Here is a 25151-nt window from a genome sequence, read left to right on the forward strand (position 1 = left end):
GGCTTCACTATGCCCACGCCATCGCCTTATAGGACTTTCCCAGCCCACACCACGCTGTGTACGCTCGATTCTCCCGAAGAACAAAGGAGGAAACAGCGGGCCTGAGAGAGGGGTGGGACTCGAACGCAGGTCTACCGCCCTACCGCCCCCCGCCCCCACGCACATACTGCCCTTTCTGTCTGCCAGTGCTGAGGCCGCGGTCAAAGCCCCGCCCCGCTGGTTCGCACGTGGCCCCCACCTGACCCGGCGCCGGGAGGCGGAGTAGGGCGGAGCGGGCGGCAAACGCAGCACTTTCCGCGGCTTTGACAAGCCCGCGGCGGCCGGGCCCAAGTGCTAAACGGGGCCGGGACTGCGCCATGCAGGAAGCGCCAGCCGCGCTGCCCACGGAGCCGGGCCCTAGCCCCGTGCCAGCCTTCCTTGGCAAGCTGTGGGCGCTGGTGGGCGACCCGGGCACCGACCACCTGATCCGCTGGAGCCCGGTGAGGGCTGGGGCCTTTCGACTTCCTCAGTGGTCCCCGGGATTCCTCCACGTCAGTGAACGTCCACGCTCACCCAATCCCTGCCTGGGACGGGGCTGAGGGTCCCTTGATTCAGCCGTCCAGGGTATGCGACGGCTTGGAGGGGGTATTCGAGATGGAGGTGAGGCGACTTCCTCTGGGCAGAGGAAAGGGTAGGAGCCTTCTGGAGGAGACCTAGAACCCGAAGGATCTTCCAGGTCATTTAGTTCCCACCCTGCCCGTCAGACAGGTTGGAACACAGAGGCCAGGAGAAGGGAAAGGCTGGGCCTGGTTCTAGTTCAGAGTCACATCGCGGGTCTGGGAGCCGTCCGGGGCTGGAACCCAGGTTTGGCCTCTGCTCCTCCTTTCAGAGAACCGAGTACGGAGTCTGGGTGGGCTGGGATGGAGATTGTGGTCGCCCCAGGCTAGGCCAGAGCTGGTTCTGGCCTGGCCTCGTCCCACGTCCCCACGAATGGCAGTCTCGGTCCCCAGAGTGAGTGCGAGTGTGTATGCGCGCGCTAGAGCGCTGGCTTGGCCGTGGGCGGGCACAGCTCACGGTGTCGTCTGGTCTCCGCCCGCACGGTGGGTGGGCGGGCGACGTTCTCCACAGAGCGGGACCAGTTTCCTCGTCAGCGACCAGAGCCGCTTCGCCAAGGAAGTGCTGCCCCAGTACTTCAAGCACAGCAATATGGCGAGCTTTGTGCGGCAGCTCAACATGTGTGAGTCCCTAGGGCCGGGCGGGACGCGGGCGTGGGTGACTTGGTGCGCGGGGACGGGGCAATTTACGCCCCCACGCCCTACTCCCTAGACGGTTTTCGGAAGGTGGTGAGCATCGAGCAGGGTGGCCTGCTGAGGCCGGAACGGGACCACGTCGAGTTCCAGCACCCGAGCTTCGTGCGCGGCCGAGAGCAATTACTGGAACGCGTGCGGCGTAAGGTGGGGGCGGCCTGCAGGAACCAGCAAACCCGGGTGTAGGTGGGACAGCTGTTTCCTGCGACTGTGACTTGAGGGTGCCTCCCACCTGCAGGTGCCTGCGCTGCGCGGCGACGACGGCCGCTGGCGCCCTGAGGACCTGGGCCGGCTTCTGGGCGAGGTGCAGGCTTTTCGGGGAGTGCAGGAGAGCACCGAGGCGCGGCTGCGGGAGCTCAGGCAGTGCGGGGGAGGGGGCGGAGGAGGATGGGGAGGGGGAAGGGGGGGTCTGGGCGAGAGGGCACTGGCTTCCAGGCGTTTCTGGGCAGCTCCTTCCTCTCTCGTGCCTTGGCGCCTCCATCAAGACCAATGGGCCGAGCTGAGGAAGTCTGTTGTCTATGGACGGATGATCATCCGAGTGGGCGCGGGTTCAGGCCTGCCATTCTGTGGGGGGTGGTGACCGGGCGAACTCTCAGATGCCTCAGCACCCTCCCACGCCTTTCCCCCAGGCAGAACGAGATCTTGTGGAGGGAGGTGGTGACGCTGCGGCAGAGCCACGGTCAGCAGCACCGGGTCATTGGCAAGGTGTTCCTCTCCCCCCTACCCCACTTCTCTCTCTCACTCCTGAACGTACCCCCCCCCCAGTCCTGGAAGCCACCTGGAGTGCCTCATTAGGGTGGGGGGCAAGGTCCAAAGTATGAGTTAACCCTTTGCTTTCTCTTCAGCTGATCCAGTGCCTCTTTGGGCCACTTCAGGCGGGGTCCAGCAGCACAGGAACTAAGAGAAAGCTGTGAGTGAGAAACCCAGGGACGCCCCCACCCCTTCCAGGACCCTCACAGAAACCCAGGCAGGACTCCTTCTCCTCCAGAAGCCCCTTCACCTGGAATCCTCATTCTTTTCCCCTGCATTACAGTCTTCCTCACCCAATGGCCATCCCCCCAAGGGCCCCCTTCCAGGGCTTTCCCCCTCTACCCCCAACCCTACCACCAAACCCCCACTCTCAGACCCCTCAGTTCCAGGACCTTAACCCCGAATTTCCACCCCGTCATCCCCTTCCCCCTCACCCCAAAGCATCCCAACAGCAGAGGGTCTGGGTCTCAAACCATGCTCCCTCCCTCCCCTCTCTACCCCCAAAGGGCCCCCATCTCTGGGGGGAGCCCCTTCTGCCTCCAGCATGTGACTGATGCCCTGGCAACAGGCCTCAGCTCTGCTGACTTGGCTGCTGGGGCCTGTGGGAGGGAGGTGGTGCAGGCTGAGGGGCATGGGAGATGAACCTACCCAGCCCCCTGCCTGTGCCCTGGCCACCCTGCACAGGTCCCTGATGCTGGATGAGGGGTGCCCAGCACCAGCCAAATTCAACGCCTGCCCCCTACCTGGTGCCCTCCTGCAGGACCCCTACTTTATCCAGTCGGTAGGTTTTTGCTTCTCCTCTCTTCCTTAGAGCACAGCTCGGTTTATGGAGAGCCTGTTCCCTTTCCCCATTCCCCAAAAAGAAGAGAAGATGGAGGCCAGCCTTCCCTCCCACCAGACCCAGGCTCCCCAGCATGGGCCCAGCCTCCTCCCTCAAACCTTCCCCCTTAGATCTAGCCCATGTGGTACTGGTTGGGTTCTGGCTCACCCTGTGGCTTGAGGTGAAGGGCTGGGCCTCATCTTCTACTTACAGCCTCTCCCAGAGACCACCCTGGGCCTCAGCAGCCCTCACAGGGCCAGGGGCCCCATCATCTCTGACATTCCGGAAGACTCTACATCCCCTGAAGGAACCAGGCTTTCTCCCTCCAGTGGTGGCAGGAGGTAAGAGGGACAGGGGCTGCCCTCTGGGGAGCCTGTGGCGGAGGGCCTGGCAGCCCAGATGGCTGTGGGGATGGGGGAGAGGTCAGTGCCAGGGTCTGGCTGAAGCTTTTCTCTGGTGCAGGGAGAAGGGCCTGGCACTGCTCAAAGAAGAGCCAGCCAGCCCAGGGGGGGAAGGCGAGGCCGGGCTGGCCCTGGCCCCAAACGAGTGTGACTTCTGCGTGACAGCACCCCCACCGCTGCCTGTGGCTGTGGTGCAGGCCATCCTGGAAGGGAAAGGGAGCCTCAGCCCCGAGGGGCCCAGGAGTGCCCAGCAGCCTGAACCAAGAGGCCCCAGGGAGGTTCCTGACAGGTGAGCAGAGAGACCATTTTTGACTGTAAGCCCTGTGGGCCACTTCTGCAGCTAGATCAGCACTAACTAGCCCCCAGACTTCCCAGCCTTCTCTGCCCCTTGGTGGCTGGCTCAGGGGGGTGGTGGGCGTCGGTTGGGTACCACGGTGTCACCTGATTTCTCAGAGCTGCTCTAAGGAGTACCAGCTTCAGAGGCCCGTGGAAAGTGGAAACATCTCAGTGGTAGGGCTCAGGAATCTGCATTTTAAATGCAACCACTGGGGTGTTTGTAAAGATTGTAAAGTACACAACAGTTTAAGAACCACTGGTATTGATAATTGCATAGGGAGGAGACACAACCCAAACCTCAGGCCAAAAGTAGGAGGCAGAGGCACTCTCTGTGTGCCCCTCTATGTGTGTGTGTGGGATCCTCTTCCAGCATTTTCTATATGTTGTCAGATTTAGATCCTGATGTATTCAGGTTCCTTGGGAACCTAATGGGGGGTGGGGTTGGGCACTGCAGGCCAACGGCAGTTTTCCGTGCACAGGGGGCCTCTGGACCTGGAGAGAGGAGCCCGAAGCCCGGAGAGTCTGTTGCCTCCAATGCTGCTTCGGGCCCCCCCTGAAAGTGTGGAGCCTGCAGGGCCCCTAGATGTGAGTACACCTTCAGTAGGGCAGGGGCATGGGGCTTGGTGGGGTCCAGCTGTTTGTGCAGCCTGGGGAGGACACCATTGACCCAGAGCTCCCCCTAGGTGCTGGGCACCAGCCTCCAAGGGCGGGAGTGGACTCTCATGGACTTAGACATGGAGCTGTCCCTGGTAAGATGGGGGTGGGGAGGGCAGGGGGTTCAGGGTTGTTCAGCCAAGCCCTTTAGTCCACAGCTGTTCTCCCTCAGCCAAAGCCCCAGCTCCCCTCCCCAGCTGCTTCCTGGGGTTCTCTTATGCAGTTGCAGCCCTTGGTTCCAGAGAAGGGTGAGACTGAGCTGGCGGTCAAGGGGTTAAATTCTCCAGGGCCAGGTAATAATTGTGGTGACTCAGGACCTGGGGGTGGCCCTAAGGGGCCGGAGCTACCACGATTGTGTGGGCTGGGCAGTTGGTGTTTTGGAGGGAAATCCCCCCGAGTCAGGCTGCTCTGCAGAGTACTGCTTAAGCTGCTTGAGCCACTGGAAGAGAGTGGGGAGGTTGAGAGTGGATGTTTCATCCTAACTGACCGGAGGGCAAGGCGAGTGAGGCTCTCCTTCCCTGAAGAAAGGAGGCGACCGTTTCTCCGCGCTGAGCACAGCCCCGCTCCTCCTAGGGAAGGACTCCATGCTGGGGGCACCACTCCTGCTGGATGTCCAAGCCGCTTTGGGAGGCCCAGCCCTCAGCCTGCCGGGAGCTTTAACCATTTACAGCACCCCTGAGAGCCGCGCCTCCTACCTGGGCCCAGGGGCCAACCCCTCCCCCTGAGAGCCCTCTCCACTCTGAAACCAGCCTGGCTGAGGGGGCGGGCTGGCCGGTAGCACGCCCAGCTCGGCTTCCTTGAGCCCCTGCTGGAGGCTGAGTGAAGCCCCTCCTACTTTGGCAGCCCCTCTCCAATACCGAGCCCTGCATAAAACTGCGTTTTTTTCTGTGTTTCTGTTCTCTTTTCTCTACCGACCATGGAGCACAGAAGTCATGGGTGGGGGGCGACTTGGCATTCGTAGCAGCGTCCAGATCCTAGGGCTTTAATATTTAATCGAGGAACCCTTGAAGGGTGGAGGTGTTTGGGGAGCCTGCCCCTAGTTCTCCTGCTTAGGCCCCATCCTCCGGGTCCGAATCCAGGGCTGGCGCGTGGCCACTGCGACCTCCGGGAAGCGGGGGCTTTTGGCGTCACACCCGGCACCGCAGTGCATCCGTTCTGTGAGCCTGGGTAAGCTGGTCTCCTCTGAGCCTTGTCTGTGACAGGCAGAGATGGGTCGACGAGAGGATAGGTGTAAAACGCCTGGGAATTGCCGGGGTACTTGGGGCCGCGGGCTTAACTGTCCCCTCCCCGACTCAGCCGGCGTGCCCGGGGTGAAGAGGGAAAGCCGACTACGTGTACGAGCCCAGGCGGTACGCGACCTCTGTGGCCTGCCTCCCCGCGTCCCGGGAAGAACGGCCCCCTTTCCCCACCCCCTCGCGGTTCCCGGCAGCCCTGGCCGCCCCGCCCCCGCCGCAGCTGCTGCTTCCATCCCCACCCCGCCCGGCCCTTTCTGCCTTGTCATCTCCTGCCCCGCCGAGGCTCGACCCGTGAGTGGGGCCGCCGGGAGCGCACGGATCGGGAGCCCCCCCGACCCCCGGCTGCGGTAGGGAAGAGAAACTGAGTTTGGGCAAAATCCGCACCCCACCAAAACCAGCCGCGCCCGAAGGAGGTCTGTGAGCCCCGCCCCTCGGCAGGACTCTAGCTCTGGGGCTGGGTGGAGGGGAGTTAAGGGTTCGCACGTGCGCAAAGGCTCCCGCAGTTTTCCACCACCTTCGCTCCCTAGCAGACGGACGCGCGGGGAGCGAGGTGGGGAGGGCGGCAGAGACCCCGTCCACGCCTCGTAACTGGAGCTGCCTGGTGCTCCGGGAAGGATCTGGGCTGTGACCACTGAAGGAGATAACTTCGGTATTCACTTCTGAGCATTGAGTTTCAGGGAGAGGACCCGGACCAGCTGGGGTCTCTGCACCCCAGACAGGACAGAGGACAGGACTCGGGGTAATGGAAGGAGGAGGCTAACATGAAAAGAACTTGGGGAGGCGTGAGAGAGAAGGAGGGGCCAGTCTAATCTTCCCCCTCCCTCTGCACCTGTACAGAGTGGGTTCTGTCCTCCCTCCCTTCCTGCACTCGATTTGGGGGACAGGCTCTGGAAACCTCAAGAGAAGAGGACAGAGGATCCACAGTACACAGTGCAGTGATGTCAGCCTAGTGGTGAGGGTATATGTTGTTCACTGGGGTACAGAGGAGAAGGAACCAGTCTGCTTGTGGGACACTCAGGCATTGGGGTGGATGAGGGGACATTTGAATCTTGGAGGATGGATCCACAGCATGGAGGGAGGAAAGGGCATTCCAGGCCTAGGCAACAGCATCTGCAAAGTTTGGAAAGTGCCAGTACTGAGTGGTGGAGGGAAGTGGGGGAAAGCCTGGCTGTCCAGGGGGTGGGAAGTGAACAGATAGTCTGGATTCTCTCTGATAAGCTGTGGGGGTGTGGGGGACAGGTAGTTACGGCTGACATTTTGCTTGGCAGGAGACCTTGTAGTTCAGGCTGGAGCAAGTCAGATTCCACTTCTGCCAGTTGATCTCGCTGAGCCTGTCCCCTTATCTGTAAAATGGGGACAAAAGCCCTACCCCAGAGAGTTGTCAAAGTCGCTATTCTGTGGGAGTGATGGGATAGGAGTGAGCGGTACTGAGAGAGACTGTTATAGGAGATGAGATGACCATAGAGGGGTTGAGGGAGATGCTGATAACTCACTGAGAAGTGGAGGAGTAGCATTTGTCCCTGATGGGACATGAAGGGAGAGAGAGGGGTAAAGGGTAGTCCTGGTCTCTGCTCATGGCCTGGGGGAAGGGCTGACACTTCAGTATGGCTAGGAGGGGTGAAATGACCAGGGAGGCATAGCATGACACCAGGTAGTGAGACCTGGGAAGCAGGATGGGGGCTAGGACCAAATCCTAGACCTGGAACCAGGTAAGGAGGTAAAGGAGGGACCCCAAAGGGAGGACGAGACCCAGGAGGGTGTTTTGTGGACAAAGCCAAGGCCAGGGGAGATGGGCTGAGAGAGGGAGTGGTCCAGGGCCTGACCTAATTGCCCTTAATGCCAGGGGCCTTGCTGCGTGGGTCAGGCCACCCAAGAGGAGATGGGCCATTGTCCTTGGTTGTCAATAAATGAACAAAGCAGATTAATTTCTGCCTAACACCTGCTGTTTGGGAGAGACAGCCTCTCAAAATGGGAGGCTCTATGGAGGAAAACAGTGAAAATTCAATATTTGCTGGTAGCTTTTATGAGTTGGGCCCTGGGTACTTAAAGATGATGGCTGTAAATCATTCCCAGGGCAGCAGGGAGACAGTTTGGCCTCAGGTGATGTCTGGAGATCTCGGTCAGAGCTAAGACTCAAGAGAATTCAGGTATCCCTGCTCAGGTATTAGAACCAGGAGAGACCATGAGACCACTTTGAGGTTACAACATGGTGGTGGCATTGGTGAGGTGGTGCAGGGGCAGGGCCTGTCCTGGAAGGATGGACCTCAGGATAAGGGGTCTGGACTTCCTCCAGCTGGTGAGAGGAGCAGCGGAGGCTCTTAGCACTTCGGGATCTGGGAGAGGGGGGATTCGGGGCTCTGCAGGGTCTAGGATGGAAGTGAAAGGCTAGACTAAGTAAGTGGTGACGTTGACAGAAATATTGGAAAGACTGGGAAGAACTTGACTGCAAGCTGGGTGTGGGGTATCAGGATCAGTTGTAGGTCTTTCTGCCTATTAAGTTGGGGAAGCAGGTTGGGAAAGAGAAGTTAGTTTGGATAAACTGGGTCTGAATTGATCGCAGGATCTGCAGGTGGCAGGGGCTCAGGAGGGAGGACATGCTTGGGGAGAGCTGTCAGAGTAGGTAAGGGTCCTTGGAAAGCCACAGTTAACATTTATGGACCGAAGGAGGAGCCTGAGGAGATGGGACAGAAGAGGCCAGGGAGGCAGGAGGACGGATCCTGTGCTGCACTATGGAGCTGGCCTGCCGCTGACTGCCGAGATCGAGGTGAACTTAGACCCCAGTCACGGGTGTTCACTGGGGCCCTGGGAGAGAGGTCAAGGTCAGGGGAGCTCCGGCCCCCACTCCCTGTCTCCCCCCACCTCCCATGCAGCCCTCACCATGGGCAACACGCAGGAGAGGCCATCAGAGACGATCGACCGCGAGCGGAAACGCCTGGTAGAGACGCTGCAGTCGGACTCGGGGCTGCTGCTGGATGCGCTGCTGGCACGGGGCGTGCTCACCGGGCCCGAATACGAGGCGTTGGACGCGCTGCCTGATGCCGAGCGCAGGGTACGCCGCCTGCTGCTGCTGGTGCAAAGCAAGGGCGAAGCCGCCTGCCAGGAGCTGCTGAGCTGCGCCCAGCGAACCGTGCGCGCGCCCGACCCCGCCTGGGACTGGCAGCACGTGGGCACGGGTGAGAGCGCGCGCGGGGGTGGGGCCTATGTCAGAGGAGGGGGCGTGGCGTGGGAGCACGGAGTTGAGGTCTTCCCCAAAGACCCGCATGTGTGCAGAGGAAACCTCAGAGGGGTAAAATGAGCCTGAGACACTCCCACCTCCGCCGCAGGCTACCGAGAACGAAGCTACGACCCTCCATGCCCAGGCCACTGGACTCCTGAGGAAGCTGGCTCAGGGACCGCATGCCCCTGGCTGCCCAGAGCTTCAGATTGCGATGAGGCCCTGGGTCCTGAGGACTCCGAGGCAGCGCAATCCGGAACCCTCGAGGAAACTGAGCCAGAGCTGGAAGCTGAGACCTCTGAAGGGGCTGAGCCGGAGTTGGAACCCCAAATGGATCCGAAACCAGAGCCAGGGACAGAACCAGAGCCAGAACTGGAGCCGGAGCCCGACCTAGGGGCTGGGGACGAATCTGAAGGTGTGAGGCCGACCAAACCTGGCGGGAGGGCGTGGCCTGGGAGGCGGAGGGAGGGCTCCACCTGACTGACCACACCCCTTCCGTCATTTCTAGATTCCTGAAAGCCTTAACGCTGACAGGCCGCTCCTCGCCCTAGCAGGATGGGATCTAGGATCCTGCCCTGCTGGGGTCAGATGCCACGAAGGCTCCATCTGGCCCAGTACCACTGAAAGTGAATAAACTCTGGAGGGTCAGCTTGGACTCTGTGATTCTGGTTCTTTGCCCAGGAACTAGGGTGTGGATTTGTACCTCTAAGTCCCAATGACCTGGGCAGCCCTGTGCCCACGGCCCAGTCCTCAACCCCTTTCCATCCTCAATAGCCCAAGCTGTACCCCTGGAGACCCCAGACCCAGGTCCCCAGTGGGACAAGGGCCAGACCCTTGGGCCCTGATCCACAGCCCTTTTATCCTCGTGAACCATTTGGGGACATGTGTAGTCACCAGCCCCACCTCATGAAAGCCCCTAGGCCTGGCACAAAGAGCCAGGAAAAGGGTACTTCTTTCCACTTAGACAGGGCTAGAGCTCACCACCTTGGGAAGTGAGATTAGGAGAGAGAAAGAGAAAGGGATCTCAAGTAGGCAGAGCCCACACAGTTCATTGTAATTGTTTTAATTGTCTGGCTTCTCTCAGGACTGGGAGCTCAGTGAGGGTTGTGACCAGTTAACTGGTACAAAGAAGGCGCTCTATACCTATTCACTAACTAAATGAATAAGGACTTTCCAGCTGTGTTTCCAAGTTTTCAGATGGGAAAACTAAGGCCAAGGGAGGGAGTAGGACAGGGTCAACCTCACACAGCTGAGTCTGAGGTGAAACTGGAAGCAACAATCATCTTGGCACCTCTCCTGGTCTAGAAGGGGCTCAGAACTAGGAACAACAAGGGGCCTGCACCTCAGGCTTGATTGTGGCTGCTGCCAGGCTATGCCAACCTCTGCCAGAGACCAGCTGTGAGGGGGTGGGCAAAGACAGGGACAGTAGAGGCCAGTGCAGGGGATGAAGGCAGGGCCAGGTGAGCTCTTGGCTTGATTCACAAGGCGTGTGTGTGTGTGTGTGTGTGTGTGTGTGTGTGTGTGTGTCAGTGGAGCTAGGAACAGTCGGTGCCTTCCAGAGGAGCCCTGTTCCCTCCACCGAACCTTCAGAAGCTGCTGCGTCCCAGCCCCAGTAAGTAGAGCACATAAATAAGGAATAAATACATGACAGTGGGAGAGGCAAAATGCTGGAAAGCACACCCCAGCCCAGCTGGGTCTCTACTACCAGGATCCCTGCTCCTTGAGTCTGTGTGAAAGCCAGGACCTCAGGCTCAGGCAATCACCCCAGAAGAAGGGAGATCCCCACCAGGACCCAGTGAGAGGTAGACAGCATGAAAGCTGAAGGAGCACCAAGGGGCCAGGTGGGGGAGGAAAAGACTGGAGTATGCAGACACCCAAAGCCATCTCATGCAAGAACAAGTTTCTACTCCCAAACCACCCCCCCATCCCCATCCATTCTCAGCTTCCCTCCTGCCCCCAGGCTTTTCCTCTGCTCAAAAGGCAGCTGGAGACAGGAGGGCAGATTTAGTTTGCCTGACATGCTGCTGTTGGCCTTCAGGGTCCAAGGAGGCTAGCAAGGGACACAAATTCTCTCCTGTTGCCTCTCCTCCCTCCTGAAATGCTTCTGCCCTCCCCATTCCCCAAGAAACGTGCAGGCTGTGGAAGCACAGAGCAGCCAGCTTCATGTTCTGGGGGCTGATCTGGAGCCCTCTTTCCAGGGCCTCTGCCTGTAGCCCTCAATCAGTATCAGTCATCAGGCAGCAGGCGGCCCAGCTCTGCCTCATCCAGCCGGTTGGTGGTCATGATGTGCTCCAGCTGCTGCCGGTAGCGTGCTAAGTCCTGCATGAAGTGGGGCACCCGGGTGTTGTCCAGCACCCCATGGGGCCGAAGGTGATCTACATCCTCATAGGACACCTGCAGGAAGAAAGCTGGGCCTCAGGAGTAGGCAGGGTGCCCTGGCTTTCAGGCAGCTGGTCCCAGCTCTCTTGCAATGGCCCATAGCCCTTTGCTCCTGGAACTCCTCCCTTTCCCCTCCTGATCCACTCCCAATGTTATGTACCCTGAGGCTCAGTCCTGGGTGTTTGCTCTTTCTCTCAACACCTTCTTTTATTATCTATGTCCTACAATCCCACTCCTGTCTCCAGTCCAGCTTCCCCCCTCACCTCCAAACCTGGGTATCCAACTGCCTTCTGAACACCTCCCCCGGGATATCCCTCAGGCACCTCAGACTCCCCATATCCAACATTACTGGGTGCCGCTTATGCCATCCCCACCCTCCTCACAGTCCCCTAGGTCACATTCCAGGTGGGGGCTTAGAATCTGTCACCCTCCCACTCAGAGTGGCCACTGAGTTAAAAAGATCCAGTCTCTGAAGATCTCTCCAGCTTGCCGCTTCCTCTCCAACTGCATGGCCACTGCTGGGTTTTGCCAGACCACCATCAATTCTGCAAAAGTGATTGGAAAGGCCTCCTCCTTTTCCCCCTGCACTCCCTTCCCTAGGCCTCTCCTCCCATATGACAGAGGGAGCCTTCTAAAGCAAACCACCTGTGCCACTCTTCTGCTCAAAGCTCCTAGGATTCCCCATTGCTTTGGATGAAATTCGACTTCCTCAGCCTGGCACAAATACCCAGGGCCAAGGACTTGTTCCCTGGCCATTTCTCCAGCCTCCTTCCCCAGGCCTTCCTGACTGCTCCCTTGGCCTGGAATGCTCACCTCCTTTGAAGTGCAGTGTCTACACACACACACCTGTGGGCTGGCTCAAGCACCTGTATTGGCTGCCAGACTGTCATTTCACCTCCTGTGCTCACCTCCACCCACGCTCCCCCCCATTAGAAAGGCCTGGCACCCAGTCCTCAGTTGAGTTCCAATCAGAGGCTCAAGGCTCAGGGAATACTGCAGTGAGGGGGAGAGCTGGCTGGGTCCTCTGAAGGCCCGTGGTCCCTCACCTTGCCCAGCGAGGTCAGCAGCGGGAAATCGATGGTCTGGCGATGCCGCAGAATGCGCACGATGCCATCTAGGTACACCTGATCCTTGCTGAAGCAGCCTGTGGACATGGGAGGGCCGTGAGCCCTACGCCCAAAGCCCCACCTGCACCCCCCCGCACCCCTGCCACAGATCAGGACACTCCCCACCGCACAGGCGCCCACCGGGCAGCGAGGTGTCAGTCTGGCCGCGCTTGGCGCGCACGCAGTACTCCCAGCGCACGTCGGCGTCCTGCACGTAGCGCGCCAAGTCCTGGAACAGCTGGCGGAAGGACATGTGCGCGGCGCGGTGGATGGTGTAGTAGAGCAACGCGGCGCGCCACAGGAAGGGCTGCTTGCGGAACAGCACACTGTGCAGGCTGGCCAGGCCCTCCTCGGTGGGGTTCGCTGGCCGCAGCCCATACTGCAGCCGGCCCTCGGCGCTGTGCCATGGCTGCCGCGCGTTGTTCACGCCCCGCAGGTAGTGGGTACCTGTGGGGTGGGCGAGGGAGAGGCTGCGCTGGGCCGCGCATCCAAGGGACCCTCCTGCCCGGCCTGGGTCCTGGTCTGCCCAGCTGGACCTCTAGCCAGCGACTCACATATCCTTATGCCTCTAAACTCAGGCTCTTACACAAGTCCCCTCCACCCCAAACTCATACTCACCCAACCCCAGGCAGCATGAAGACTCTCCTCAGGTGAACTCACACCCAAGGATCCAGAGTCTCACATACATGAACCCTCCCTCACCCGTCCAGGGCTACACACACACACACACACACACACACACACACAAACTCTCCCAAACTCACACTGACCCCCAAGCCCCCAGAGAGGTGCAGGAACTCACACACTACCCCAGCCCCACATCCTGCATGCCCATATCATGCTGATGTCCCCAGCAAAAACCACCTTTTGCCCAGAGCAACAGGATTCTTGATGAGGAGGGACAGACAGAAAAGAATAGTAATTAGTGTCCCATGCTCGCTTTTCCAGCCTGGCCCTATCCCCTCCTAAACCAAGCTCTGTGTGTCTTCAGCTAATTCCATTCCCAGGATCTGAACTTCCACCCACCAGGGAGAGCCTGCATGTTGGCTGGGCTTGTGGGACCCTTAGGGCTCTCCCTCTGGCCTGTCTGGGCCTCAGCACTCTTGCCCCACTGTCAAAGGAAATCATAGAGGAAGTAGAGGGAGGAAAAGATACCCAGAAGGAACAAGAAATGAGGGTGAGCCCAGACAGTGTGCTGGCATGTTCTGGCCTACCTCTGTGAGCCAGAGGAAGGAGGTAGATGCTCATGAAGGGAAGGGGCCCATCCTCCAGAGGGAAGGGGAAGAAAGAGAGGGGGTGGGGTTACTGGAGACCCTCACTGCCCCCCCTTGTCCCAGCCCCCTCTCACCCCTACCCGCCCACCCGCCTACCCCCACCCTGACCTATCTCGTGCCGCAGCATGCCCTCCAACCAATACTGGCGGGCTCCAGTCAGGTTGATGGCCAATGTTGGTCGGCTGTTCTCCACCATCATCACTGCCTGGGACAGCAGGTCCTCACTCAGCTGCACCACAACCTGCAGGCGGCAGAGCCCTGAGCCATGGCCACCAGCCCAGGGGCCAGTGTGCAGGTGGACCCACTGATGCCACAAGGCAGCCAGGCTGGACACTTGGCCACAACACCTACCCTTCCCCACCTCTGCTTGGAGCCAGCTCCCACCTTACCGGGGCAGGGGCAGGGACAGGGCTTGCCCGAGGTCGCTAGCTCCATCAGTGTAGAGCTGGGCCTGGCATTGCCCACTCCGCAGCCTGGTTTGGAGCATGTGGAAAAGGGGCCTCGCAGGCAGGGCGAACTCACCTCCCCAGCGCAGCCCTCCTTCTGCATGTATTTGCGCACAATGGACCAGATCTGGCACTTGGTCAGCAGCTGGCCCCCAGTCGCAGCCTCAAAGTGTTCATAGGTACCAAACTTCTCCAGGACAGCCTCAATGATGCCAACTGCCTGCACAAAGGGCCACAGTGGCAGGTCAGGCCAGGCCTCTCAGGTGGTAGGGCCAGGGTGAGGTGGGCAGTCTGGACTGACCTGATGGAGGAACTGTCCAGAGGCCTCACAGTACTTCTCCAGCACAGCCGTAGGCATGGGCTCCTGGTACTCGAACTGTGGGTTGTAGGTGTAATGGGACTGGAAGAACTTGTCCCGCTCACGGTCCATGTTGGTTGGCCGCAGAGCCACCAACATGCAGGGACTCTTGCTCGCACCACGGCCTGCATCCTTTCGAGTCTTAGCGATGTGAGGCAGGGAGGCCGCAGGCCGCAGGGTGCCCCCACCTGGGTCCCGTCCCCGTCCAGGTGGCGCCCGACCCTGGGTGCTGCCCCCCCGCCGGCCAATACTGTTTACGGTGTAGGTGCTCTCACTGCGACGCATGTGGCCACGGTGGCCCAAGTGCAGCTCTGAGAAGGGCTGCAGCTCAGGCCGGGGCCGCAAGGCTGAGGGGACTGAGAGAGCCAGGGGCAAGGCCAGGGACCGAGGCCAGGGGTACAGTGCTGTCCCATCTCGGTCTGAGGGCCTCAGCCTATGGCCCAAGGATGAGGGACTGGATGGCGGGCTGGGGGGTGCCTGCTCATACACCTGAGCCCCTGAGTCCAGCACCATTCTGTCCTGGTGGTCACATCCAGCTGGTCACTCCAACTCCCCACACGGTCGACTTCTGGAGACACAGAAAGGCATGTGGAGGCCAGCATGAGTGCGTGTGCCCTGAGGACCAGCAGGCTCCATCCACACTGCCCTTGCTGGGCCTTTGGTGGGCCCAGGACCTGACGCCAGGTTCTAACCTGCCCCCTCACCTCCACCCTAGTGTCCATCCCCTCCAGCAGGCTCACCCAAGCAAGCTGGACTGGGGGAAAGCAAGAGGAAGAGTCTCATACACCCAGCTAGATGGTGGTTACTCAAATCCCCTTAGACTGTGAGCTTCTGAGAGCAAGTCCTAAGCCCCTACTCATGATCCTAATCCCTGTGCTCAGCGCCCACCCAGACTGGGAGTTTGGTACAGTGTAGCCTCAGCTGCCAGGATGACAGGTGAGGGGGTCTCACTACCTTCTACCTGCCTTCTACCTATGGCATTTTCTCAGTCTCACCCCGCCCCTCCCACCTGGCTCCATCCACTTCCTCCAGCCCATTGGGATTGGGCCTCAGTCAGTTTGAATGCCTGCAGGCCCCTGGTTTATGCTAGTCCTCCACCTGGAATGCTCTCTCTCCTCTGGGCCATCTACTCAAATCCAAATTAGAATCAGCTTCCCGTGAGCAGAGGGAAACTTCAGCAAATCCAAGCCAATCCTTGGTCTGTCCCCTAGAGGCATCTTCCTAGTGGTCATCCAAGGCCAGTGTTGGGACACTCACCCCTGACTCTGTACCAGGGCTCAGTCCAACCCAGTCTCTCCCCAGGGACTGACTGAAGGCTCCAGCCTCCAAACTCTCCTGCCTGCTCAGGGACATAACTCCAGCATTTCTCTTCTTTCCTACATCTCCTGCACCATCAATCTCTTCCTCTCTACTGGATTCTTCCCATCAGTATAAACACATGTTGTTATTTCTCCATCTTAAAAAACAAAACAAAACCCTCACTTGACCCCACACTCTTTCCAGCTCCACTGCATCTCCCTCCAGCGGTTTCCTAGGGCAACACAACACCTCAAGTCGTCTATACTCAGTCTCCAATCCCTTCTTTCCTGTTCTCTCTTCAATTTCACAACAAGTGGGGGCTTTTGTCCCCCACTCTCTATCAAAACTGATCTGACCAAGGTCACCAATGATCTTCATATTGATCAGCAGAATTTGACAAAGTTAATGACTTCATCTTGGCTTGGCCATGTTCTCCACTTGGTTCCCAAATACACTGGAACATGGTTCTCCCACCTCACTGGCTGTTTGTTCTTGGTCTTACTTGCTGGTAATCCCTATCTTTCTGACCTCTTGACACTGTAATGTCCAGAACTTGGAAAATTCTCTCCTCTTCTCCGTTTATGCTCACTCCCTAGGTGATCTCATCCACTCTCATGGTATTAAATATGTCAGCCCAAACTTCTTCCATAAACTTCAGACTAGTGTTGCCAGTTCTCAATTCAACATCTTTACTTGAATGTCTAACAGGTATCTCAAACTGAACATGTCCCCCGTCTGGAGTGCTTTCCCCTCATATAACTGAAGGGGTCACTCTCACTTTCCTCAGATTTCTGTACAAATATCTTGTTAGAAAAGCCTCCCTAACACACCCTCTATAAAATAAACCTACTCTAGACACTCTCCACCACAACCTCCCCTTCTCCACAGTATTGTCCTATGATGCAGTTATCACCATCTGAAGTACAAGTGAGCATTATCTGTCTTCTCCTTTTAAGTGTTCACAACTGTGTCCCCAGAACAGTTGCTCAATAAAGGAATGAAATCAAGAGCCCTTGTCCTTCTCAGAACTGGAATCATACCTTCCCTGCACTTTGCTTCCCCATCTAGTTCTGATCCCCTCCCGCTCCTCCCGGCACTCTGCCTAGTGACAAGCTGCTGGAAAAGATTTCAGGCCTCAGGCTTCCCTCCCCTCAACTAACTATACACTTTTCTGGATTCCTCACTGGTCTCCAGGCCTCTGCTTGTACTAATCCCCTTCATCTCCACTTCTTTCATTTGACCTACCTCTTTGCAATTACCAGAATACGCCTGTTTCTTTCATGTCTCAGGTCCTTCTGCCAAGAATGCCCTCCCAATGTCTCCCCGTGGCAAACTCCTTAACCATTCTTCAGGACTTGGTTTAGGCCTCACTTCCTCCGGGAAGCCTTCCCAGCGTCTTAGAGGTTCCCAGTGCCCAGGCGGCTTCTTTACCGTCCTAGGCTGTCACTGTTGGAGCCTAGGTCCGTGTCCCCCCGTCATCCCCTGAACTCCGTGAGGGCAGGGACGGGTCTGATTCACCCCCATGACCAAAGTACCCAGCACTAGATGCAGAATGAATGAAAGATGGTTGTAGGAGGAGCCCAGGCTGAAGGAGGAGTCTGGTGATAAATGAGAGGGTGTGGCCTGCGCCAATAAGAAACTCCGGGAGAGGATAACGTGGAAGAGGAGCCAATGGGGACTGGGAGATCGAGGAGGGGCGTGACCTCCAGCCAATAAGAGGCGGGGGATGGGGCAAAGGGCGTGCCCAATGGAGGGCGGGGCCAGAGGACAATGGAGCGGGGTTCCCTGGTAGATGAGGAGGGGTCGCGTCGAACGCCTTCTCGGCCTCTCGGGGGTGGGGGGATTCCGTCCGCGTGCCGCGCCCCCACCTGTTCAATCCTCTTCTCGCTGCCGCCGTTCCCGCTCCGCAACACCGGCCGCCGGCTGCCCAGCCCTGGGGAGCCGACGCTGGTGACGCACGCAGTCGGCCGCGCGCACGCTCAGACGAAGGCGCGCGGTTTCACGTCAATCTCCGGGGCCTCAAGCGCCCGAGGACATGCCTGCGGGTGGGGCCAGGCAGAGCCGGAGGGGGTCCGCCATCGGGTCACGCCCCTGGGTGGGGTGTTGTCTTAAGCCCGCCCCCTCCGCCTCCGTAGTTGGACTCAGCAGTCGCGCGGGAGACGCGAGCTCGCTACCGGTGCACGGACACGTGGGGATGTAGTCCGCATACAGCGGTGGAAGCCCGGGTGCTTGGGAAAGCAGCCCATATACAGGTCTGATGCCGGGATAGGTGGGGCGCAGACGTATTTCAGAACTGGAGCCAGGATACCTTAGGTATGTCACTGCACTTGGAACCCCTGACCTTCGCGGGGACTTTTATTTCTATCCCCCCTTCTCCAACGCACACAATTCAGGCGTACGGGGACCGTGGCTTTATTCTGCGGGCAGCCGGGGGTCAGGCACAGGACCCCGAGGGGAGGCAGGAGGACAGCGGGGGTGCAGGTGCTGGCACGAGGCTGAAGAGTGCGCGTCCACCCGCTGGGGGCGAGGGCTGCGGGCCGGCCTGCAGAGAGCTGAGTGCGGCCAGGCGCTGCTCTCGGGACACGTCCCCGCGCAGGTCCAAGAGGGCGGAGACGTGATCCTCGCTATGGAGTACAGGTGCGTCAGCCCGGCCCAGCCCCCCCTGGGTCCCTCCTCCCTTCCCGGCCCGTCTTCGCACCTCACGTCGGGAAATTGTTGCCGCAAGCCTGCCACCTCGAGACCAAGCAGCGTGGGGTCGCGGAGGTTCAGCAGCTCCCTCAAGGCGAGCAGCACTGGCGCGCACAGAACGCTCTCCTCCAGGCCCTGAACACGTCGGTGTTGGTCTCTCTCCAGCCCTCGGCCCCTACCCAACCACTGAGACTCCCGCCCAACTGCTCACCCAGATTCTCACCAAACCGAGGAAAAGCTCCCGAAGCTGGGCGGCATCGTGCCGCAGGCGCTCGGCCGCCTGGGTCCGCTCGTCAGCACCGCGGCACACTAGGCGGCCTTGCATCAGCGCACGTAGGTACTGCAGCACCACGGTACGCTCCGCCTCGGCCAGCAGCAGCTGCGGGGAGCACGATCAAATGGTTCCAGGACGCTTTTTCCATGGGCGTTTTCCCCCCTTCCCAGCCTTCCCCTCCAAACGCACCTGGACCGCAGGATCTCGCACGTGTCGGAAGTCCTGGCAGAAGCTCGCGGTCCGCTCGCACACGTCATCCAGCAGCTCTGGGCTCGACAGCCACCGGCGAGAGGGCAGAGCAGCGAATAGGGGCTGGAGCGGAGGGCAGAGACGCGGCTAGAGGGACGATTCAGATCCGGCATTCCCCGCAGAGACCCCCATGCATACGCTATATCTCCTTCTCCCACCCCCATCTCCGTCTGAAGCCTCACCTGTAGCTCCGCCAGCAGCGCCTCCAACACCAGGAGGCAGATCCTCCTCTGCAACTCGTCCAGCGCTGCCTCCACCGGAGCCAAGGCCCCTGGAGCCACCCAGTCGGGCTGCAGGACGGACACGGAGGAGCTGGACCGACCAAAAGTACGGCTTCAGGACCAAGGCCAAGGCCCGAGAGGCCCTCCGTTGTCTAGCCACTTGGGCGCCACCTAGTGGCGCAAGCGTGTTCCGTGAGGGGGCAAGAAGGGCGGCTCCCTGCACTTCTGAAAGTCTGGGCCACGGATTGAGGATGGGAGTGGTGGGCTCAGCGAGCTAGAAGGGACACAGGCCAGCTGGACCTGCCTCTAATTTGCGGTGTGACCTTGAGCAAGTCATGTCTTTCAGTTTCTGTTTCGGTAAGGGGAGAGAGTTAATCCCAGTCAGTAGGGAGTCAAAATCATCATTAATTTGTTTGTCCTCTCTGCCCCCACCCCAAAGAACATAAGACCCAAGAGGAAGGGAATGTTTTTGTTTTGTTCACAGCTGTAACGCCAGACATTACCTGGCACAGAGTAGGGCCTTGATAAATATTTGTTGAATGAATGAATAATTGACACTATGTGCCAGGTACTGTGGTAGGTACATTTTATCTGTTATCTCATGTGATTCTCAGAATGTCCATTATTACCCATATACTACTGATGACGAAAGCAAGATTCAGAAAGATTAGGTAACTGGCCCAAGGTCACACAGCTAGTAATTAGTAGAACTAGGATAGGAACCCCAGGGCTATGTGAGTCCAAAATTCCTAAAGGCCTAGTGTGAGCTGGGTCCATACCTAATAGGTGTTCAGTCAGGGGTTAGTGAAGGTGGGGTTCTGTGGGGGCCTCCTGGTACCTGAGTGCTGATTGGTGGTTGAGGGTGGCCAGTAGGTAGGGCACGTAATGAGGGGCCGTTGCTTCCCCCCTGAGGTGGTCTCGGGAGAATCGGATCAGAGCATCACTAAAGCTGCAAAGGGCAGAGGTGGCTCCTGTATCTGCTGTCATTCTGGTGCAACCCCAGTTCTTGGTACTCTGGCCCCACCTCCAAGATACCCAAGGCCCTGTTTTGAAGGAGCCCTTTTCCACAGGTGTGTCTTATCACTCAGAGCCCCTTAGTGCTGCCCCAGGATCAGGGCCAGGGGTTGGGAGTGGGTCAGTGCCTTGGCAGACCTCCTCAGGAATGCGCTCAGTTCTGACAGTGCCATGCCATGCACCCGCCGCTGCAGTGACTCACTGACCATTCTGGTCACGCGAATGTTCTCTTCCAGGATCTACAGGCAGGGATGGGCAGCCATCATCAGAGTCCTAGTCCTGCCCTCCTTCCCTTTCCCTATGAGAGCTGCCCCCCTGCCTTGCCACTTTTCACCCACCTGCAGCACGATGGCTGGCATTGGTGAGTGGTAGAAGCCAGATGGGTCTGTGTCAGGCTCCTGCTCTCGGCCCCACTCAGCTACATCCCCGTCCAGTGCCTTCTGCAGCCACTGGGCCACACTTGCCTGGGGGAAAGGGGCAAGGTGCAGCAGTATGTAGCAGGGCACTGACACTGCTAGAGACAGGTGGACATGCGACTCCACAGATACAGGCCCACAGCTGGTGGCAGAGCTGCTCTGAACCCGGGCCCCAACTACTCACCTGGACTTTGGCCACAAATATTGTCTCCAACTGCTCGATGTTCTCCAGGGTCAGGAGGGGCTCCAGATCAGACACATCAGCCTCGGGCCCCAATTCCAGGCTCCCCATCATTTCTGGCCTGGACATGGGTAGCCCAGTGTTACATTGAGCCTCCAGCCTTTGATGCACCCACTTCCCATTGCCCCAGGGACACTGACCCCAGGTACACATGCAGTGCCCAATGCAGCAAGGTGAAGGCGTCGGCAGCTTCCAGCTGAGGCCCTTCCAGAAGTTGCTGCAGGCAGCGGCGCAGGCCACTGTGCAGGGTGTGGGCCCATAGCCGGACCACGTTGTAGTGTGGTGGGCAGCAGGGTGCTACCAGTGCCTCAGCCGCGGCCAGCTCTGCTGGTAGAGCCACCCGCAGAGCCTCCAGCCACTCTGCTAGTGCCCCTGGCCCAGGCTGCAGAGGTGTCCCAAAGTGGATCCGCTCCAAGCCCTCCTGTAGTGCCCGCAGACAGCGCTGCCGCCAGTCCCGGGCGGCCTGCTCCAGGGAGGTTGTGCGCCCAGCGTCCACTTCGGCCACACGCATAGCAGCCACCAGCAGGGCTGGGTTCTCCCGTGCCAGCCGCCCTGCAGCCCCTGCAGCCGCCTCCACAGCCTGGCCCAGAGCCTCAGCCAGAGGGCCCAGCCCCTCGAACACTGGCAACTCCAGGCCCCCGAGAGGTGCCCATGTCTCCTCTTGCAGCTGTTCCAGTTCCCGAAGGCTCACATATGCCTCCAAGAGTCGCTGGGCATCAATCAGGGTCTGTGTGTGGGCCAATGCAGCAGGCACTAAGCGGGGAGAAGAGGCAGCCCTGGGTCTCAGCCTTCCCACCTGTGCAGCGGGTATAGCAGTAGATGCTGAGGCCCTGGGGCTGGGGTGATGTGTAAAATATTTAATAATCAGTACAGTAGAGCATTGGTCAATCTGAAAGGACCCAGGGAAGGGCCTACGTGGTGGGCCAAGGGTAAACCCTTGAGCTGATGGAACATGAGGAAGTCAGGGGTCTTGGAGGGAAGGCAGGGAGGAATTTGGGGGGCCATGCCAGTGGCTATTCATCCACCCCGTTAGGGAAATATTTTAGTAAATTAACAGCCAGGTTGGCCAGAGCCACTTGGTGTCAGTCCTGACTCAGACATCCCATGCTTGGGAACCCCAGAATGAACTAATATGTACCCTTGCTTCATATGCCATTTGAAGCCTGAGTTACTCTCTGGGAGGTCGCCCACGTGTCTGTTCACGCAATCTCCCACTGGCGCCCCAGCCCCTTGATCAGTGATGGTGTTTGTCGACTACCTGTCGGAGGACTGCGGCCTAGGGCCCTACACACTCACCAGCTCGCAGCCGGGGCAGCAGCTGAGACATGGCCTGCAGTTGCTTGTGTTGCACAACCTGCTCCCGCAGGGGTTCTAGGGTCTGTGCAGCCTCAGCCATACCCTGGAGCAACGCATGAGCCTGGCCCAGGGCTTCACGGGCTCCCTGCACGGCCTCAAGGGCCCAGGCCAGCTGCCGCACACCGGTCTTCACGCCCTCCAGGTACGACTGCACCACCGACTGTGGGAGGGAGGCAGCCAGTGAGGCCTGGCCAGTCCTGCAGCCCGCCCTCAGCACTCCTGCCTCCTGCCTGATGCCCACCTTGATGCGTGCTTCCAGGGAACAGGTACGCTGCACCTCGCGGCTACGGTACTGGCCGAGCCTGGCCAGCTGCTCTGGCCGGTAGAAGATACCCGAGGCCCACTTGAGTGCTGCACCCCGGGCCAGCTGCTCCGCCCTCTCCTGCTCCGGCCACTCAGGCCCTGGGCAGGAAGAGCCTGGGCAGCCGCGTCAGTTGGGCAGGGCCTGCAGGAAGTGGCTGCCAAATCTGCTCCCCTTCCTACCCCTCGGCCTGTCCCCCAGGGCAGTCCACTCCTCTCCCTGTCCTCCCTATAGAGCTCCAGCCAGGGAGGACCAACCCCACCATCCCCATCTTTCTTGCCACCATCCCTCCCTCAGCCCACCCAGAAGGGCTCATACCAGAGGGAAGTGCGGGCTGCATTTTGTCCCTGGCTGCTGAGTCCATGGCTGGAGGAGCCGGAGCGGAGGTAGGAGTGGGGGCGAAGGTCCAGGTTAGAGCACGTAGAGTGGGAGCTCCTCTGAGCTGCAGGCTTCGTCTAGGCCCCGCTGAGAAGGAGGAGGAAGGTTCTTGCCCAGCCCCCTCAGGAAATGAGAGGGAGGTGGGTGTGATGGGAAGGAACCTGAGACACCTTTGCCTGCCGGGTTTCTCAGTTTTGCCCCTCAGATGCAAGTGAAACAGGGTAGGCATGGGCCTCCACTGGACACCGCTCCTGCTCTGAGTTGCAGAGGACAGTCTGATATGGAACTCACCAGGCTTGGCCAGGCGTCCAGTTCTCCCTCCTCCACAGATAGCCTTGGCCTTGAGGATGGCCCTCTCCCCTGGCCCTCTTGGCAGAGCTGGGTACTCCCACCACTGGCTCATGAGACCCACACCTCAGCATGCAGCAAGAGACTTCCTCTCCCCAAGGAAGCCTCTGTCCCACCTCTCTGCCCAGGAGCTCCCTCCTCCCTCCAAGGTCCCGCCCTCTCCAAGGCCACATGCAGAAAGGAAGGAAGCTGAGTCTCTGGTACTTTATTCCCAACAGGAAAGAGCATCTGCACTGTGGGACAGAGTGGGGAGGGCTGGGCGCCACTTCCTTGGGGGGAGGGGGGTGTACTCCCTGTGAACATTGAGACTTGAGCAGCCTATGCAGGATCTGTTGTGCTCAGGACACAGACATGAACTAGATGGCCCCAACCTGGGTGGAGAGCGAGGTGTGCAAATATGGGTCCAGACAACATCACAGTGTGACAACTGTGTTGATGGGCCCTTCAGAGGTGGGTGTGCCTCTGCAGAGGAGCAAGAGACCATAGGCTCTTGTGAAGATGGTGTGTGGTAGGTGATGGCGGAGACGGGTGGAAGGGCTGTGAAAGCTGTGTTTGTCTTGGGAGTTAAAGGGAGCCATGGAAGGGGCTACTAGGTAGTAATAATGTAGTGGACACCGGCTACTACCCGAATCCACCCTTCAGGACAAAGATACTTGTTCCCCCAGCTGCCAGAAATGTAGGCTGCTGAGGTCTCACAGCTGAGTCTCTCAGTCAATGTTAGGGTATAAAAGCCAGGTACCCTTGCCTTGGAAGGCCTTGGAAGAGTCACCCCAGTTTCAGAGCTCTGAGTAGGATGGGCCAAGGTCTCTGTTATAAAGATTTTAAAAAAAAATAAATTTACTTATTTTATTTATTTTTATTTTTGGCTTCGTTGGGTCTTCGTTGCTGTGCGCGGGCTTTCTCTGGTTGCGGCGAACGGGGGCTACTCTTCGTTGCAGTGCGCAGGCTTCTCATTGCGATGGCTTCTCCTGTTGCAGAGCATGGGCTCTAGGTGTGCGGCCTTCAGTAGTTGTGGCTCACGGGCTCTAGAGCGCAGGCTCAGTAGTTGTGACGCACGGGCTTAGTTGCTCCGCGACATGTGAGATCTTCCCGGGTCAGGGCTCGGACCTGTGTCCCCTGCATTGGCAGGCAGATTCTTAACCACTGTGCCACCAGGGAAGCCCTAAAGATTTTTTTGATGTGGACCATTTTTAAAGTCTCTATTGAATTTGTTACAATACTGCTTCTGTTTTACGTTTTGGTATTTTGGCCGTGAGGCATGTGGGATCTTAGCTCCCTGACCAGGGATCAAACCCACACCCCCTGCATTGGAAGGCGAAGTCTTAACCACTGGACGGCCAGGGAAGTCTCTGAGGCCTCTATTTTAACTGCATCGCAGTTTAATTCTCCTCTCTGCCCAATTCTGCCTGTCTTACTCCCTTACAAGTGTGGCTTCTCAGTAAAATTCTTGCAGGCACATCCCTGTTTCCCAAAAAACTTGACCTAAAGTAAACAATCATAAATAATGACAATGTTAAAAATAACAAAATGATACTAGCAAACACACAGTCCTCCCACATGCCAGGAACAGCTCTAAGCGCTTTACATATATTTACACATAGGTAAACATGTTTGCACTGGTTGAAAAGTGGTTATAATCCCATGGCCTTTGAGTACTGCAGTGTGGAGACAAGAGAAAGAAGAGGCTGGGATCAGGGAAAGAGAGTGGGGATGGAGACAAGTGGACAAGCTAGATGTAGTTAGTGCTTGCTGTTTGGCAGGAAGTGAAGGACAGGAATAGGATGGGTGATCCCAAGACAGTGGGGCAGCCTTTAGGAGCAGGTTTGGGGAAACACATTGGGTTCATCGGGCAGCACAGTCTCCTCTCCTGAGATGAGGGTTGGGGTAGAGTTAGTGGAGTTGGGGCAGGTTGGCCAGCCCGTAAGGTTCCAGTGGCTCCTCCTTCCCTGCTACCGGAGCTGCCCAAAGACTTCCTCCACATCCTTCCTCAACAACGCTGGTCTCCGGGGATCCTGGGGTTATTTTCGTCCTCTTCGGCGGTTGGACAATTGTTGATGGTCCCCGAAGTTTTTCGGCCGTGTTCGCAGAGATGAATTGTGCTGGATTC

General features: G+C 58.7%; 3 protein-coding genes across 33 annotated transcripts; 1 reads left to right on the forward strand and 2 right to left on the reverse strand.

Moving 5' to 3' along the window:
- Positions 1-228: 228 nt before the first annotated feature.
- LOC309649517 (heat shock factor protein 4) lies at positions 229-9344 on the forward strand. 24 transcript variants are annotated; one of them, XM_082439627.1, is made up of 15 exons: positions 229-530; positions 1108-1216; positions 1306-1433; positions 1525-1649; positions 1916-1991; positions 2132-2196; positions 2721-2817; positions 3070-3197; positions 3319-3546; positions 4073-4178; positions 4277-4342; positions 4420-4540; positions 5327-5414; positions 5544-5895; positions 8353-8492. In XM_082439627.1, the coding sequence occupies exons 1-14, from the start codon at positions 357-359 to the stop codon at positions 5845-5847; spliced, it is 1815 nt and encodes a 604-aa protein (XP_082295753.1). In that variant the 5' UTR covers positions 229-356; the 3' UTR covers positions 5848-5895; positions 8353-8492. The 24 variants fall into 24 exon arrangements, 19 of the variants coding, with proteins under 19 accessions (XP_082295753.1, XP_082295756.1, XP_082295757.1 ...); XM_082439630.1 differs by having other exon boundaries at positions 4471-4540; XM_082439631.1 differs by having other exon boundaries at positions 229-479; positions 4471-4540.
- A 125-nt stretch (positions 9345-9469) lies between these two features.
- MATCAP1 (microtubule associated tyrosine carboxypeptidase 1) lies at positions 9470-17874 on the reverse strand. 3 transcript variants are annotated; one of them, XM_082439691.1, is made up of 7 exons: positions 17427-17874; positions 14203-14827; positions 13978-14121; positions 13564-13696; positions 12323-12628; positions 12122-12219; positions 9470-11090 (listed from the first exon to the last, which is right to left on the reverse strand). In XM_082439691.1, the coding sequence occupies exons 2-7, from the start codon at positions 14770-14772 to the stop codon at positions 10923-10925; spliced, it is 1419 nt and encodes a 472-aa protein (XP_082295817.1). In that variant the 5' UTR covers positions 14773-14827; positions 17427-17874; the 3' UTR covers positions 9470-10922. The 3 variants fall into 3 exon arrangements, with proteins under 3 accessions (XP_082295817.1, XP_082295818.1, XP_082295816.1); XM_082439692.1 differs by lacking the exon at positions 17427-17874 and adding an exon at positions 16990-17241; XM_082439690.1 differs by lacking the exon at positions 17427-17874 and adding an exon at positions 16804-17241.
- An 80-nt stretch (positions 17875-17954) lies between these two features.
- On the reverse strand, positions 17955-25139 carry EXOC3L1 (exocyst complex component 3 like 1). Of its 6 annotated transcripts, XM_082439590.1 has the most exons (14): positions 22988-25139; positions 22637-22783; positions 22259-22434; positions 21958-22177; positions 20802-21414; positions 20605-20722; positions 20343-20468; positions 20143-20243; positions 19829-19939; positions 18952-19081; positions 18710-18832; positions 18470-18625; positions 18257-18381; positions 17955-18182 (listed from the first exon to the last, which is right to left on the reverse strand). In XM_082439590.1, the coding sequence occupies exons 1-14, from the start codon at positions 23097-23099 to the stop codon at positions 17993-17995; spliced, it is 2448 nt and encodes an 815-aa protein (XP_082295716.1). In that variant the 5' UTR covers positions 23100-25139; the 3' UTR covers positions 17955-17992. The 6 variants fall into 6 exon arrangements, with proteins under 6 accessions (XP_082295716.1, XP_082295717.1, XP_082295714.1 ...); XM_082439591.1 differs by having other exon boundaries at positions 17955-18381; positions 22259-22332; XM_082439588.1 differs by having other exon boundaries at positions 17955-18381.
- Positions 25140-25151: the final 12 nt, after the last annotated feature.

This window comes from Balaenoptera physalus (genome assembly GCF_965194825.1).
Source record: "Balaenoptera physalus genome assembly, chromosome: 19".
In the NCBI taxonomy this organism is placed as follows: Eukaryota; Metazoa; Chordata; class Mammalia; order Artiodactyla; family Balaenopteridae; genus Balaenoptera; species Balaenoptera physalus.

What these genes read in the sequence shown, in the direction of transcription:
- LOC309649517 (XM_082439613.1), top strand. Translation starts at nt 357, where the DNA reads ATGCAGGAAGCGCCAGCCGCGCTGCCCACGGAGCCGGGCCCTAGCCCC. An exon ending in CCCAGGGAGGTTCCTGACAG is followed by an intron (nt 3,547 to 4,072) that starts GTGAGCAGAGAG and finishes TTCCGTGCACAG; the next exon opens with GGGGCCTCTGGACCTGGAGA. An exon ending in TAGACATGGAGCTGTCCCTG is followed by an intron (nt 4,343 to 8,146) that starts GTAAGATGGGGG and finishes TATGGACCGAAG; the next exon opens with GAGGAGCCTGAGGAGATGGG.
- MATCAP1 (XM_082439691.1), bottom strand. Translation starts at nt 14,772, where the DNA reads ATGGTGCTGGACTCAGGGGCTCAGGTGTATGAGCAGGCACCCCCCAGC. An exon ending in AGGAGGGCTGCGCTGGGGAG is followed by an intron (nt 13,697 to 13,977) that starts GTGAGTTCGCCC and finishes TGCCGCCTGCAG; the next exon opens with GTTGTGGTGCAGCTGAGTGA. An exon ending in GACTGACACCTCGCTGCCCG is followed by an intron (nt 12,220 to 12,322) that starts GTGGGCGCCTGT and finishes CCATGTCCACAG; the next exon opens with GCTGCTTCAGCAAGGATCAG.
- EXOC3L1 (XM_082439588.1), bottom strand. Translation starts at nt 23,099, where the DNA reads ATGAGCCAGTGGTGGGAGTACCCAGCTCTGCCAAGAGGGCCAGGGGAG. An exon ending in TGCGAGATCCTGCGGTCCAG is followed by an intron (nt 18,626 to 18,709) that starts GTGCGTTTGGAG and finishes TGCTCCCCGCAG; the next exon opens with CTGCTGCTGGCCGAGGCGGA. An exon ending in GGGAGCTTTTCCTCGGTTTG is followed by an intron (nt 18,382 to 18,469) that starts GTGAGAATCTGG and finishes CGACGTGTTCAG; the next exon opens with GGCCTGGAGGAGAGCGTTCT.